We start from the raw sequence: 16,896 nt of genomic DNA on the forward strand, positions 1-16,896 counted from the left end.
GGTTGAGAACTGGCTGTCGGACCGGGCTCAGAAGGTCGTGATCACTGGAGTAGAATGTGAATGGAGGCCTGTGACTAGCGGTGTTCCCCAGGGCTCGGTGTTGGGTCCAGTCCTGTTTAATATCTTCATTGACGACCTTGATGAGGGTATTGCATACATCCTCAGCAAGTACCCGATGATACATGCTGGGAGGAGTGGCTGACACGCAGGACACTGCACTGCCATCCAGAGAGATCTGGACAGGCTGGAGAGCTGGGCAGGGAGAAACCAGATGAGGGTCAACAAAAGCAAGTGGAGAGTCTGGCACCTGGGGAGGAACAACCAACTGTATCAGTACAGGCTGGGGGATGAGCTGCTGGAAAGGAGCTCTGTGGAGAAGGACCTGGGGGTCCTGGGTGATGACAGGTTGGCCATGAGCCAGCAGTGTGCCCTGGGGGCTGAAAGAGACAATGGGATCCTGGGGGGCATCAGGAAGAGTGTGTCCAGCAGGTCGAAGGAAGTGATCCTCCCCCTCTACTCTGCCGTGGTCAGGCCCCACCTGGAGTATTGTGTCCAGTTCTGGGCTCCCTGGTATAAAAAAGACAGGGATCTCCTGGAGAGAGTCCAGAGAAGGGCAACGAAGATGATTAGGGGCCTGAACATCTCCCCTATGAGGAAAGGCTGAGTGAGCTGGGTCTGTTCAGCCTGGAGAAAAGAAGGCTTAGGGGGGACCTAATTAGTGTTTATAAATATCTTAGACTTGGGATGCAGGGGGAATTGCCAGCCCGTTTTCAGTGGTCTGTGGAGACAGGACAAGGGGCAATGGCTGCAAGTTGGAGCACAGGAAGTTCCGCACCAACATGCGGAAGAACTTTTCCCCAGTGAGGGTGCCAGAGCAGTGGAATAGGCTGCCCAGGGAGGTGGTTGAGTCTCCTTCTCTGGAGATATTCAAGTCTCGTCTGGATGCCTGTCCGTGTAATATGAGCTGGGGAGCTGCTTTGGCAGGGGGGTTGGACCCGATGATCTCTTGAGGTCCCTTCCAACCCCTAAGATTCTGTGATTCTGTGATTCTGTGATTATTTAATTATTATACAGTGTTGATTTGCTGTGGCCTCACTTTTGTCATAATCCCAATGTGCTGACATTTTTTCTTCTTTTTCTTGAATAAATTGCCATCCGTGGTAGAGATATGACAGGGGATGAGACAATTGGCTAAACACAGTAGAAATAATACTGAGATACCCCATAGATAAGATTTTTGACAACAAACAAAGAAGAATGGGGATGGTCTATGTTCATACTGTTTAAGGTTAACACCTGCTAGAGTAGAGTGTCTTCATTCATCCCACATAGCACTTAGTCCACCTCTTCCCTGAAGCCCATACAGTCCCTGTTTCAACTTAAGATTTCAATATGATTTTTCTCAGTTTAGTTCAGGTTGTTTGGAAAAACATGAGGGATATCCACTACTGTGTAAACATCTGCAGACCTTTCTTGAGTATCATTAGAGAGATTTTAAATTGATTCAGTCTCATGGATGTGTCTCCAGTGAACTGTCCCTTGGACCATCCCTGTGCAATTTCAGGATTGAAGTTAGAGTGAGCCAAAAAATGAGTGGGAACCAAACTAACAGACTGAGTGCACAAGGTAGTTAAGACCCAGCACTCAGGAATATTGCTTGGTCACATCTTATTTGTCTTCTCTTTGATTTTGGACCCTGAAGACCTGTGTCATTTCTAGGTTTCCTGAAATCAGACTTAGTTCACCTAATGTGTTGTCCAAAAGCTGCAGCAATTCTAAAGCTGTTCCCAAATGCATCAGGTCTTTCAATCTCTGGAGCAGAAAGGTCCTTTAGAGGGGTGGGAGGTACAGCTGGGGTCACCAGCAGTTTCAACCAGCTGATTTGAATCATCTGCATGTCTAGGAAAGTGTTAAATTTCTGTGAGGCAGCCAGAGTTTAGTGTTGACAGACTTGATTTTTTTTCTCTTTTTTCTTGATAATTTTTCCCTGAGTATTGACAAGAGATGTGTTTATAATATGTGGAAATTAGCATTCTCTGGGTAGGTGTTTTAGTGGATAAATAGGCACGGGGAATGTGAACACCTCTTACTACAGATGAAACAACTAAGGTGAAGATAGTATTTATTTATCATTGCCTGTGAATTTAAATTAGATTGGGTTTTGTGGTATAAAAAGATGACCAGTTGTCCCAAATAATAAATCCAGTGGAGCAAAGTTAGTCTCATGGCAGGGAGTGTCTAAGAAACCTATTGATTTCACCTAAAGTCATTTGGAAATAGAAATCCTGCCCGGTCCACAGATAACCCAAAGATACTGATATTGCTCTGTGCTCCATTTATTCAGTAGTTTATCATCCAGGAAGGGATGTACAGCTAGTAGACGCTTGAAATCACTGTGTTCAGTTCTGAAATCCTAGCTACTTGCTTCCAGGTCATCAATGTGATGTGGAAAAGTTCAGGAAGATCTGTGATGCAGAATTTGATTGGAGATGTTAAGCACTCACTTCTGGTATTTTCTCATTTTTGAGAATCTTGCTGAAGTCATGAATGCTCCTTCCTAATCCATATCTGCAGGTATTTCTACACTGACCTCTTAACAATAAAAACTGAACACCAAGTAATAAATACTAAAGCATAACTTCCAGCAGGGTACATAAAAATCAAGTTAGTTTTTGAAGGCTACAATGGAGCAAGTTTTAGTCTTTCAGCTTATAGTTTGGCAAAACCTTTTTGCTTTCAGGAATAGCAAATAAAAATAAAAAGCCTTATTAAAAGCATGAATATCTGCTGTGAAACTGTGATCCAAGCTTCTCTATCTCTAAACAGAGGCCCAAACACTTGCATCTTCCAACACCACACACCCATATTAAACATTAGCTCAGGGTAAGTGATTTCCTTCCTTCCCAGATGGCAGAGCACACCAAAGGAGGCAAGAATAGTGTTCAGATCCTTCCATCTTATAAGTTTTAGGTCCAGTAATCATAGTTTTCATTTCTAATAATCATGACTTTCATTTCTGGGTCTTCTAAGCACCAGACACTAACCTTAAGGGGGATTTTCACATTCTTAATATAAAAATTTCTGAATTCAATTGTTTCCCTGATGCTGCAGGAAGGAAAATCCCAGACTGTGTGCCATTTTCACACAACAAGAAGCAGCTCTTGATCCTAAACAGACCTGTCAGATCTCTGCATCCTGAAAGATATTTCCTCCTTGCTGATAAGAAGAGCAAAGCAATTTTTAATAGAATGGGCAACCTTAGATATGGGCTGCAGGGATAAGAAAGCAGTTGCTTCCATTCTTCCTGCCCAATAAGTTATCAGCATTAAGAACAGCGGAGTGTTTATACTGCAATTTTATTGTGCATCTCATGGTATTTGGTCGTCTATACAAGAATCTTAATTTAAGGTGTCTGATTGGCATCCTCATTCTCAGTCCAATCGTAATCTATTTTTTCCCCTTCTTTTTAAATAAGATTTGTCTAGTTCTGATGCCATGAAAACTTGGAAACATGACACACTTTTCACTCCAGCACTGGGAAAACATAAAAGAGATACTGACATTATTTTACATTTTTAATAGACTTTTAAATCTTCAGTAATCTCATTATCTTCTAAGACTGAAGCTGGAATATTTATAGTCAATGTTATAATGTTATCAATAAGAGTTTAAGTAGTCATCTAGATTTTTTTCAATGTTAGTATAGTATTCATATTCATATTGAGACTGCTGTTAAAAACATACTTGAAATATACTACTTCCATTAAAATCTTTTCATCTCAATAATAAATAGCAAAGTTTTTTCCCACATAACATGAATTTTTTTTGTGCTTTCACAAATGCATAAAATTTTGGAGAAATTTAAATTTTTCATGCCAGCTAATTTGGCAGTTGCATTACAGCATTTTCCTTAATTTTATTTTATTACATTTGAAGTGAACCTGCTGAAAGAGCTTATCTGAAGTACATCAAATATAAAAAGATTGATTTTTTGGACTTTCTAAATTTCAGATTATTGTGTCATGCGATGAAAGACCACATAGTGCGTGTCGCAAATGAAGCTGAATTTATTTTGAACCGACAGAGAGCTGAAGATGTCCACAAACATGCTGAGTTTGAGGTAAGCCTGAGATTTGGTGTGTTTCTGCTTCTCTGTTTTCACTCAGTTGTCACCTCCACTCTAACCCCACACAATAACGGTATCTTTTTTCTTCCTTCCAAGAAGGGAATTTACGTTGAAGGCGTTTCAAAACCAGTTTTTAAAAGCTTTGGTGAATGTCACACGCCAGGATTGGGTTTGATTTCTCACCTCCTCACTGAAATTCATGAAAACATTTACAACTTGAAGAAATCCCTTAATCACCATATCAAAACTGATAGGGCAGACCCTAAGGTTCACAAAGAACTTCTCTGACTTAATGCAAATTGTAATGCAAGTCACATCAGTAATTTTTTTCTTTAGATTTTACCAGTCTGTATGAGTTCAGTAAGAAAGGAAATCAATTAATGCACTTAAGGCACTTCACAAAAACGGAGAAATAGAAATGCTTTGTTAAACAGAATTAGTAGTATTGTATTTTTGAGCACTTTAGAGCATTTGCTTGCTGCAGTTTATACATTGAAATACGATGTTACATGCCTTTCTTGCTAGTTAAGAATCATTATCTATTGACAGTAAGATTGTGTTTAAAATGGCTGTTCTTTTTGTTTCTGAAGAAGAGCAGATGACTCCCATAACTCTTTACTGTCTATAATTCTTACCCCTAAAAGGACTCAACATTCAGTTGGCTTTTTCCATCAGAGTGTTGCAGTATACAATTCAGATTGTACAGCTTGACAGTGATACAAATACACAGAAAGGCTCCTTTTAAAACACATGTTCTGTTTAACAGGTTTTGGATTATTTCTCCGGGACTAATTTAATTCCTATTTAAAAAAAAATTATCCAAAAATGGTGGAGTAAAGTTAAAATTCTATTTTTGACATGACTTTATCAAATAAATTTTTGCATTTTTATGGTGTTTCATACAACATTGCAGCATCTTTTCCTATTTTTAATTTCCAGGCTTGCCTGTGCTTGCACAGATTTGTGTATATATAAGTATATATATTTGGATGTGTATATACAAATATATATAAGTATATATATATTTGGATGTGTATATACATCCAAACATACATTTCCACATATTTTAATGCTCCAATGACCTAACACTAAGATAGACTGACTTAGTATTGATCATGATAATAAATGGCTGTATCAATTCGTTCATCTGTCAGAAAATGTCAACAAGCACCTGGTGGCTGGAAATCGGATCTGGTAATCTTAGTTTTGATGAGGTTTTTATCTCCTTGAAACAGTTCTCTTAAATGTGTGCTTTGATGTGCTAGTTCTTGTGCTCCTTGACCTAGCTGAAAAGTGTGAGACACGGAGATATCTGTTGTCATTTCGAATACACATAACCTTTACTTCATTTTGTCAGAGTAGACAGCAGACACTTGTCATATGGGATTGCAACAACTTTATTACCAGGCATATACTGGATATTTTTAACTTAGATAAGATCACATTTACAATTAAGTGTGTGTCAGAGTGAAGTTTCATATTGCCCCAACAATAAATAACATTTGATATTTATCAGAGCATCATGCAGTAACCTAAGATGACAATAGAAGATTGAGTTATCTGCTCTTTGAAGAATACATTGAGGCATAAGATCTGTCAGAACTCTAGACAAAATGAGAATATTCAATTAACTTCCAGCTTCTGTTAGCAAATAGGATTTAGAATATTAACTAAATTCCCTAAAGGAATAGCCTTAAGTCAGTCTTATTGTCTGGTAAAGAAACCAACACATTTTTCATATATGAAAATTTTCATTATATTTGTTACATGAAAAACATCTCCTAGATGTTTTAGATGAGTAAGATAAAATCTGCAAGTCATAAAAGAAAATTATGAAATGTGGCCTGTGCTAAATATGAAACTCAGATGTACTTAAATAAAGCAGTGGTTACGCTCTGAAAGAATGTTTTATATGTTGTCTTTCATAATGGTAGGCATATAACTGAACATTTTATTATTCATCCTGCTTGAAAGTAGTAGGGACAAAGAGATTTCTGGTAGTTTTCTGTTGCATAATTGTAAATCTGTCATTTTGCTTTAATAAGATGTACTGGTATACGTTTTGGGGTTTGGTACATGTTAATCACTGCTCTCAGCCACAGAAATGAGTGGCTACTTTATTTTTACCTTTTAAACTTTAATTGAATCATGATGGGTAAAATGATTTGGCCCAAGCTGCACCAAGTTATTGTGTCGCCTGCAGAGCAGGGAGGCTGCGTACCAGCGTCTGAATCTTATCCTGTGGCTCCAGTTGCAGTCAGGGCCAGGGAAATTCCTCCCAGGATGGGTGCTTCACAGTTAACTTGCATTTTGCTAACCTTTGTAATTGTTCAGGAAGAAAAATGAAAATTTAATTTTACTGTCCAATGAGCTGGTGAAATATTAACCTCATTACTAAGGCATATCATTGTACTAATTGGTGGTTCTCTGTACAAGAAGATAAATTGAAAAATGAATTAACCCTTTGTGAATTAGTGTAGCAATTGTTCTTTCTAGATGGATTACTTGTAAAAATGGCTATAACACTATGGAAAGAACCACTGGTAAAATCTTACCGAATGCTGCTGTGATCTGTACTATAAAGGTAGTGTGCAGAAATGTGAAGAATAAACAACAATTTATTATGATGTTAACTTCATTGCAATTGCTTTTTTGAGTTCTAGAAAATAGGATTGTATTCCGTGCTGTGTTACAGATCCAGGTGTTGTTTAAACACTCTAAATTGGTGTGCAATAACTGTGCGTGCAAAAATCTCTCCAAAAAGTTGATTTTAAAATTAGGTGTTTGGAAAACAAGCTAGCCTTTGTCATTTATACCTGGAAAATGATAGTTAGAAGGGATTTATTTTAGAAAGTATGGTCACATTTGCTTTGTTTAGACATTTTGAAAGGACCTATACTGGGAGTCGAGATTGAATTTGAAATTACCATGATTTTGTGAAAAGAATGGAGAAATTGTACTTATAAATAAAGAAAGGATTTGTCAAAACCAAAATACATTATAGAATTTTGACAGTTTTAGGAAGAAATTTATATAAAGGTCAATAACCACAGCATTTTTTAAGAGATAGTTATGTTTTAAAGGAAACATGATAAAAACATTAGATCTTTTTTCAACTTAAAAGATCAGCAGTTTTTTAATCACTGGGGTTTTTTTTAGAATTGGTAGCTTCTTGTGAGAATTTTTCATGTTGTGATATGAAAATATACACCTTAATTTCATAGCTAAAGGAATTTTATTAGAGATCTTTTTAAAGGTAAGTTGTATTGCAATTTAAAACCAAAACCAGTGGGCATAACTTGCTCATGTATCTGATGCTGTGTATGCCATACCTGTGCTTTATACTTGAGAACACATGAAACTTTTACAACTAAATATCAGCTTTTATGGTGTATCTGTTGACACACACACACACACAGAGATGTATAGCTAAATGTTTTTAATTAAAACCCTGTTGTCTTTGCCCCTGGTATTTAAATTTTTCATACATTATATATCACAGTAGAACCATTTCAACTGAGTGGTGTGTCCTACTCTTCTTAAAGGTATCCTAATGGATTCTTGTCATATTTAAAGAGTTTTAGTAAATAATAGTTTTAAGGCCATTCTACACAGCCTATCTGTTATGAAGTAGATGTACTTTCATTCCTAGTCCCAGTGTGCTCAGTATGCTGCTGACAGAAGAGAGGAGGAGAAGATGTGTGATCATCTCATCAGTGCTGCTAAGCATCGAGATCACGTCACCGCCAATCAGCTGAAACAGAAGATCCTCAACATACTAACAAATAAGCATGGTGCCTGGGGAGCTGTTTCCCACAGGTAAGTCACAAAAAATGTGTGGGCTAGAAATGTTACCTTCAAAGTTGAAGAGAAGCAGTCACTCTATACCTGAAATACAAATATATTAGGAGCTAGTATTGCTAAAAGATACTTTCCTCTTTGTTAGCCCTCTCTTTGCTAAAGATTCCTAGATCAAAATCCTTAATAGACTCTAAATATAATATTTTACCACCTTCTAAATCCATTTAAATGGGTGTTGCTGCTTGTTGTGAGTATATCAGTAGGTTTGGAGGCTTTTACCTGTATCAGAATCTGAGTCAAGCGTCGTGAGTGAGACACTGAGAGATGCTGAGATTTCCATAGAGACATCAGCAAAGGCAGACCAAAGCAAAGATGTGAGAGTCAAAATGACTTGTCTAGCATTATAGACAAACACAGTATTGGAAAAACCAGTAGAACCAGGTCACTTGAGTTTGTCTGATGCTTTCTTCTGTTTACAGTGTTTTCTTTGCAAGTAATGAACTCTTAAGATCCACTGGTAAATTTTAATTCTCCTACAACAGTCAGTGCCAGCCATGCACAGCTCAACTCCATAGACTTAAAGCAAAACTTATATTGCACTTGTGTTCAGCTTTGCACTAGCTGCACTTAGCCAAAGTGCAGCTCAATTCTGCAGGTACTCCTGTTCAAAAGTAAATTAATTTTAAAAATGAAAAAGAAAAAATATATATTTCTACTGTATGCAGTTTCAGTTGTCTGTTCTAGTATTTGACATTTGAGTATTGAGTATTGTTTTTAAAAGTTTGTTCTATTCAACATAGAGGTGAAATTAAACATTTTCATATATCATGCTGAAAAACAGAGCCTTGCACTCCTGAATCACAAAAATAGCCAGTGGCTAAGGTGCTGACCCTCATATGGAAGACTTGAGCTGAAATTGCTCCTTTCCTTCATTCAGAGCAAGGTCTTGAACCTGGGTCTGCCATGTGAGCTCCCTGTCTGCAAAACTGGAGACTGCCAAGTCTCTCTTTTTGTCCATTCCAGTCACAAATACTTGATTATTTATTCAGAGTGGAACAGCTCAAACAAAAGGAATCAAAAAAGTTCTGCTCCCAAATATCAAAAATTTTACAGCTTGATTTTTCTACTTCAATCCTTTTTAAGCCTGCTGGGAGTCAGGCAAGGCAGAACAGAAAGTCCTGTTTTAGCACTGAGAAACCTTTTCAGTAAAAAAATCTAGTTGAGACTGACAGACTAACACAAAACCTTTTCTCTAGATAAAAATTTTCTTTCAGAAATGTATTTAGATTTATCTTGAATACATATCTAGCTCTTAAGTCTATTAGAAAACTTGCCAATTAATAAATTTGTAGTAATTTTTAATGAATACCACATATACTGTTCATTCTTTTTGCAATTGTGTCTGGTTGGTTCTTGAAGTTATGCAGTATTTTTAAAAATGAAACTTTTTATGTACATCACCCTTATATCTTCCAAAAAATTCGTTTTATCCTGGATGATGATAGAGAAGTGTTTATTTGTTAAGGTGGTAGAAAGTGCAGAAATTCAGTTCTTATAGAAACTCTGTAATCTAACACCAGAGATGTTCTGGTGGAAAACACAAAAATTGAAAGTAGAAGGTTGTGATATGGTTAATTCAAAACAGCTTTAGTCCATAATGGACACTAGTGTTATCTCTAGGTGAAGCTTGAAGTTGTGCACGTGGAGACCTGAAGCTGGTGAAAATAAGTACAATTTTCAGTCCTTTTAATGTCTTTGATTTTTTTTAATAATGCTGTTGCTCAATTTTGTGACTGGCTGGAGCCTGTCTCTTCACTTCAGGAGACTGTCTCTTCTTTGGGCTAGGTAACTTTCCCCTCCTGGATTGTTGATAGCATCCTCAGTGGCAACAGACCACTGCTGCAGCTATTTTTGCTCTTCAGTCTGTGATGGCTTTTGATGGGCGATGAAGCAGCTTGACACCTGTGACAAACCTATCAGCTTTCTTACATCAAGGAAAAGAAGCTCTTATTTTATTCCTGTCATGCCACTTCCCTGGTGTGGCTGCTTCTCAATTACTTGCAGGGCTGCTTTCTCAGCTCAGTGCTCACCGTGCTAGGTGCAGATGTTGGCCTGGTTGTATTTTAGCTGCTGGCTGCTGCTTAACCTGGAGAAGGAGGGACACAGTCATAGCACGAGCTCTCCAAGTGGGTTTTCTCCATTTGCAGGAGCTGATCAGGAATCAAATTGCCTTTCACTGCAGGTCTCCCCACGTGTGACCCACCACACAAGTGCACCTTCTGTCATGAGATCTAGTGGACTGTAAATGGAAAGGGCTGGGATGGCAGCAGGTAGGGGGACATGCCCAGTGGGAGACCCTCTGAGTCTTGTTAAGGACCAAGGTCTCTGGTTCTCAGTGGGGAGATTTAAAAGCCTTCAAGTGTGGAAAGTGGAGAGGGGGTCTCATTAAGCTGCTTAGGCACAGAAGGCAAAAACTGTTGTTAATTAGGTAGTTCCTCCTGTACTTTTTATATGATGTAAGTTGAAATGGGTTCTAAAATTGTCATACCTCTAGTCTTGGCCAGCAGGAGACACGACAGACCTCCAGTCTCCATTTTTACTTCCTGACAGTTACAGTGTTAGCAGTCTCTTTATAAACTTCTTCTCTCTCCCTGGGGAGATACAGCCTATCTGGAATATAGAGTTACTTAAAAAAACCCCAAAGGTTGACAATCCAGATCTCTAGACCTCTGTAGTGACTCCTTCATTTCTGTCAGGGAGAGTGTTACCAGTTCTGAAGCCACACGGCTGGGCTTCTGTCCATCTCTTGAGCTGCAGACCATTCATTGAAAAGATGAATTTGGGAGATTGTTCTCAGCCCAGAAGGGGCAGGTGTAGAAGTAGGCAACTGCCTCTGTATGAATGTATAAATAACAATGTCTTTTGATGTAAAAATAGGTAAGAAACTATTTGGGAGGGGGATGAATGTGATGTTATAAATCTTGTTTGTGCCCTTAAGCCAAACTAATTCTGGTTTCCTCATTTTGGTAATCTGACACTTTTAAGTGTCTTCATAGTAACTTACCCCAAACATACTTTTTTTCCCCTTTTTTAACTTCACCATTACATCAAGATTAGAGTTCTGCAAGTTTTTCCCATTCAGATGATGAATTGTTGAGCTGGTTATTTCTTTGATGCCCTGCCACTTGTTCAGAGTGAATATGCAACATCCTATTTCCTTGAACTCAGGAAGAATCAAACAGGGTGTTTCATAGCTTAGCATTCAAAGCTTCTTTAAGCCAGCACTTAGCCTTAGCTTTTTTCAGGGTTATAGTCTTCATGTCACAACATATGCTTCCTTCTGTCTTCTCTGTCAGCTTCATATGGTGCTTCTCTTCCTCCCCATCTGCTTCTCTCACCATACACATCTTTCTTTAAAAAAAAAATTAAAAAAAGTGTAGTGAAACCTGTCTGTACCCACAGTTCAAGTTCCTTATCAACCATATGCATGCCTGTGTTTTGGGCCATAATCTGTTACCAGGATTGTTTCACATATTCTCTTATTTCAGCTTCTTGTTTAATCAGATATCTCAACTTTTCAAAAACTTTTTTTTCAAGAACACGGTACCTATAGCTCAACTTTACAGTTTCTATAGGTTTAATGCAATCTAGGGCAATTCAAAGAGTTCTGAGTTCCAGTTTGTGTTCTAAATCTAAATATGAAATCCTTGTCATAGATATTTTCACATGGTCAGTTTTGATATACACAGGAGGATTACTCTAATGAGAAAAAATGACATTTAAAAATGAGCCTTGGTTCTCCTGCTTTCCCTGATTTGATGAAGGAGGTTCTACCTACATTAAAGCAGCTTTACCAAATACCAAGTATACAAGGGCTTTTTTTTCTGTTCAAATCCATCTTTGGTTAAACTAGACACCCATAACAAATTAATCATTCATGGCAGAGGGCAGAGCTGTCAAACTCATTCTGTGGTGAGGACCAAATTCGTCTGGGGAAACAGGCTGGAAATACAAAGTTTCTTGCCAGACAGCTAGTTCTGCCTCTCACTACAGCCTGTGCTGTAGGTACTGGGTTCTTCTGGGGGCAGGGAGGAAAAGTAGAAAGAAGGTTACTCCTTTTTTTTGAGCCTATTGGACTTGGCAGTTCAGTAAGTCGATTCTGGGATGCCACTGCTTCTAAACCAACTGTTTCCAGTTTACAGCGAGGGAGACCAGAGTGCAGGAATTCAGTAAGAAGGAGTTTCCCTTACAGCCAGCCTTTGGCATGCTCTGACTCAATCACTATACTAGCTGTTGCCTTAGGAAGTTCAGAGAGACCTACCCTGTCCCTCATTGCAAATCAGCTTCATCTGGTTTAGCTATTCATTCAGTTCTGGCTCATTTTAACTGCTAGACATAAATTACAAAGGGAACTTAAGAAGACTAGAAGAGATGTAGAACCAGATCCTGTCTATTGGATCCAGCAATGTGTTTGACATGCCTGTTGTTGAGAGGGCCTCTTAAGGTTCTATGTTTTTCCACACTCTCTAAGAACTGAGTTTTCTGTGCTTGTGGAATTGGTGGAATCTATCTTTCATTGCAGAATAGATCCTTACAGATAGATCTGATGGAACCTGGACACTTTCCAGCTCATTCATTAGCTCTCCTTTTTACAAGTTCCAAGTATTTTTTTCTGAGATGATTCAATTACCACAAAACATTAAGAAAATGCTTTTCTGTCTTCTGTTGTTTCTTCTTAGCTGCACTACTTGAGACAGCTTGAGCTCAGCGAATGTGTCAGCATTATTTACATTGAGGTTCAGTATTAGTCATCCTTCTGTAGTAGGTTTTAAACATAAATGTGAGTGAGACTCCTTTTCTAATCTGATCACTCATATGAAGTATTTTACTATTGCAGTCCCTTTCTTACCTTCCTTACTGTGTCTCCAGCTTTGTGCTGCTCTGCACCCATTACTTTACATCCCCTACCCAACATGTACCTCTCTTCCTCCCCCCTTCCCTCCCTCCCTGATTGCTTACTGCTGTGGTGGAAGGCAGAGACTGTTTGAAGGAGCTCTTGCTAATGGTGGAAGAAGGGGGATGGAAGAATTCTGTGTCATTTTCTAATAATAGGTAGTTAGAAGTAGGATGCTATTTGCAGCATAGAGATACCTGCCAAGAAAGGAGTATTGTACAACCAGAGGTGGGCTGTGCAAGTGAGAGCTCAGTTGCTTACATGAGATTTACTCAGTCCTGGTTTTCATAGAATCATAGAATCATAGAATGGTCTGGGTTGGAAGGGACCCCAAGGATCACAGAGCTCCAACCCTCCTGCCACAGGCAGGGACACCAACCTCCAGGCCTGGAGCTACACAAGGTTGCCCAGGGCCCCATCCAACCTGGCCTGGTTTTGTGCAAGGCTACTCAGTTGTTTTGAACTGTGGTGCTGTTCATTATGGATTTTCTCCCTCAGCTGGAAGAAACCTCTGTTTCTTTGGAAAGAGATAGCATTTTCCAGTGTTGGAAAATACTGGCACTTAGGGAAGACTTGTCAAGTCTACAGAAAGACTTACTGGTAGGAAGTACAACATGTTATGTCTCATGCTAAAGAAGGAAGCCTTCTGCATTTTCTTTCAGTTCATTACTTGTGCAGTAAGAATTAGTTTTTCTTCTTTCCTCTAGGTTTTCTTCAGTTCTTTTCAATATGCTTTCTGTTTCTGACTAAAATTTGATTTTGACTTTCTGCTTCACAGCAAACACAGCGAAGAAAGTGTGGCAATGTGGGTTTCCTTTCAGCTTTAGAAACAGCAGGTCTTTAGATGTCAGCAGTCTTTAGAAAAGCAATCAGAATGTATGTCCAGATTGCAAAGAGTCAACTTACTATACACAATTTTATTGTAGTAACAAGAAGGGAATTTTAAAGAATGCATAAAGGCCAACCTTAACAAACCAAGAGGGACTTCTGCTCCTTCTGAAGTCTAGATGTAGAGCTGGCACATACACATTCAGCTTCCAGGATACCAGTCACAGGAACAGCCATAGTCGTTCAGACCAGTGGTCCATCTAGGCCTGTAAACTATCTCCAACTGTAAAGTGAATACTTAAGAAACAGAAAGATAGGACAAGTAGACATGATAAGTCCATCTAATACTCATTCAGACTCCTTGGATTTTCTACTCAGGATTTCCTGAAGAATTCCAGTCAATCTCAATTTTTAAGTTTCCTCATCTCAGTAGGGCTTTGATGTCCAGCTGCCTTCCTTCATATTTTCCTCCTAGTTCCTGCAGTGGAAGCAGCCTTTGCATCGAATTTGAATAAAGGTAGAAACTCAGTAAAAAATGCAAGGGAAGACTTTCTCATTAGACAGAGAACACTTCCCTCACTTTTTCTCCCCTGCCTATCTGCCAGTGCTATATAGCAGTAGATTTCCCATCTTCTCCATAAGTAAGAACAGAAAGCAAAGGATAAAAAAGGTTAAAAAGCCATAGATTCAAAGAAGACCCTTTTTTTTTTCTCATAAATTTAAATTATTTGATTTTTTATTTTATTTTGTGAAATTAAATGGTTGAGAAACACTGTATTTTTGTCACGTTAAGCTCTTGTAGTATCATTAAATTCCAAAATTGTTTCCCATGTGATGCTTCAAGCAGATTACGGAAGATGAATGCAAAGTTGTAGTTAATGTTGGGGTTTTCTCTAAGAAAAACATCTGTAGTGTTTTGACAGACATTTTAGTTGGGAACATGAGAAATGCAAAGTTTAACCAGAAGTGAAAACCCAGTGGAACCATTTTGATTCCCCATCTCTCAAAACCTTAACAAGTCTTGTACTTTTTTATTTGAAATATATTTAGGTCCAACCATATATCTGTCAAATAATTTAAGACATTCAGAGTAGTGTCTGGAAAGGAACTGAAGAGGAGTTTGTCTTCAGGCACTGAGGAAAGCATAGTCTGGTACATCCCTATCACACACTTTGCATCCCCCTTTCTTTGAGGGGGTAGACTGGAACCCAAAAAACCACCTTAGAGGAAACCTGTTCTATGTCTTTCATGGCTTCATAATTGAATTTGCATATGCTTTATAGGATCATTTTCTTTGCTACAAATTAGATACCTGGTTTTAAACCCAGGCCTTCTAGAAGTCATCAGAAGCTGACACTGTCCTCTCAGACTAGTGACTTCCAGACCAAACAGTTTCTTTCAGTCTTCCTTTACTGAAGAAGTTACCCATATCTTGTACAATGTTGGTGTTTTGCTTTAGATTCCTTTAGTTTACCTACATCTCCCATACAAAGAGGTACTTCAGTCTGGGCACTTGACTGCAGGTGAGCCCTCAACAATGCACAGTTCTGCTTTTGTTTCACACTATAGCTTTACCTGATGCAACCCAAAATGAAACTGTAGGTTCAAGTCAGTCCTTCCCAGAACCACTCTACAAGCTCTTACTCCCTTCTACCAACTGACAATCACTTTCTACTTTGTGTCTGTGCTTGTAATTGTTTTAATCTTACAGATTTTAGCCTTTTTAAAGTCATTTTGAATCATTGTTCTACTATGCTATTCTTACAAATCTTACAACTTCTTGATGTTTGGAAAATTGTGGATTTTCTCTCATTCTTCATTAAAGTTAGTAATGAAATGTTGAATACAGCAGAATTCAGGAAACAACCCATACAGTGTTCTACTTGAAAATATTCTAAACCTGGTCATAAACCTTTTGTACTATAAAAACCCCAAGGTTTTAACCATTCTTGTATTCCTCTATTATAATGTAACATTTCTCTCAGTCTATGGGAACAGTAAGTATTCTTGTGTCAGAAGTTCACTATTCTGATTATGCTGTAGATGAATGAAAAAAATTGATTAAATGGCAAAGCTGTAAAGAGAATTACTTGTTCAGACTAAACACACATTGTATTTTTTTCATATTAATTGATTGATAAATTCTTCTAATATATTTGCTCGTATCAAAGGTAAGCATTACTTTATAATGCATTTAGTTTGGTTTTCCCCTTTTCAGACCAAACAGCATCCTTTTCCAATCACATCAGGAATTGGACCTACCCTCCATACATTTTCAGAGAACTACTGAGTGATCACAAGTTATCTAGTCATCCTCTCCTCCTTCTCCTCTTCATTTTTTTTCTTTTTTGCCATATTTCCTTGATGATTATGTGAGTTTATTACGGACCTGCAAGCTGAATATGAGCCACCAGTGTGCCCAGGCAGCCAAGAAGACCAATGGCATCCTGGCTTGTATCAAAACCAGTGTGGCCAGTAGGTCTAGGGAGGGAATTGTGCCCCTGTACTGGGCATTGGTGAGGCCACACCTCGAGTGCTGGGTCCAGTTCTCCATTGAGGTCCTGGAGCGAGTGCAGAGAAGGGCAACCAGGCTGGGGAAGGGGCTGGAGGGCAAATCCTCTGAGGAGCGGCTGAGGGAGCTGGGGGTGTTGAGCCTGGAGAAGAGGAGGCTGAGGGGAGACCTTCTCCCCACCTACAACTACCTGAAGGGAGGTTGTAGAGAGGTGGGCGCTGGTCTCTTCAGCCAGGGGACAGGAGATGGGACAAGGGGCAATGGCATGAAGCTGTGCCAGGGCAGGGACAGATTGGACATTAGAAACAAATGTTTTCCTGACAGAGTTGTCAGGGCTGGAACAGGCTGCCCAGGGAGGGGGTTGCGTCACCTTCCCTGGATGTGTTCAAAAAAAGGATAGATGAGGTACTTAGGGATCTGGTTTAGCTCAGGATGGGAATGGTTGGACTTGATGATCTTCAAAGGTCTCTTCCAACCTTGTGATTCTGTGACCTTTTGACTACAACTGCATTGGTGTTTTAGTACATTTTATCTTCCTTACACATCAGAACCATTTGTTGTTGTGTATGTCACTTAGATTTTAGAAATAGTGGCAGTTTTATTTTATAGGGGATTTATCCAGCAACTCTCTGGAATTTTGTAAGTTTGGGGATTTTAAACTTGCCTGTTCTGTAG

General features: G+C 38.8%; 1 protein-coding gene across 4 annotated transcripts in view; it reads left to right on the forward strand.

The window, feature by feature from the left end:
- NBEA (neurobeachin) overlaps window positions 1-16,896 on the forward strand; it is a gene marked incomplete at both ends in the record, with an annotated part of 550,746 nt that overhangs the window by 295,806 nt on the left and 238,044 nt on the right. For all 4 annotated transcript variants that reach the window (XM_084277996.1, XM_084277994.1, XM_084277997.1 and 1 more), the window contains 2 exons: window positions 4,012-4,120; window positions 7,779-7,945. In XM_084277996.1, the coding sequence (XP_084134122.1) occupies window positions 4,012-4,120; window positions 7,779-7,945 (276 nt within the window). The remainder of the gene's footprint in view (window positions 1-4,011; window positions 4,121-7,778; window positions 7,946-16,896) is intronic.

Source organism: Gallinula chloropus (assembly GCF_964237585.1).
Source record: "Gallinula chloropus genome assembly, chromosome: 1".
Taxonomy (NCBI): domain Eukaryota; kingdom Metazoa; phylum Chordata; class Aves; order Gruiformes; family Rallidae; genus Gallinula; species Gallinula chloropus.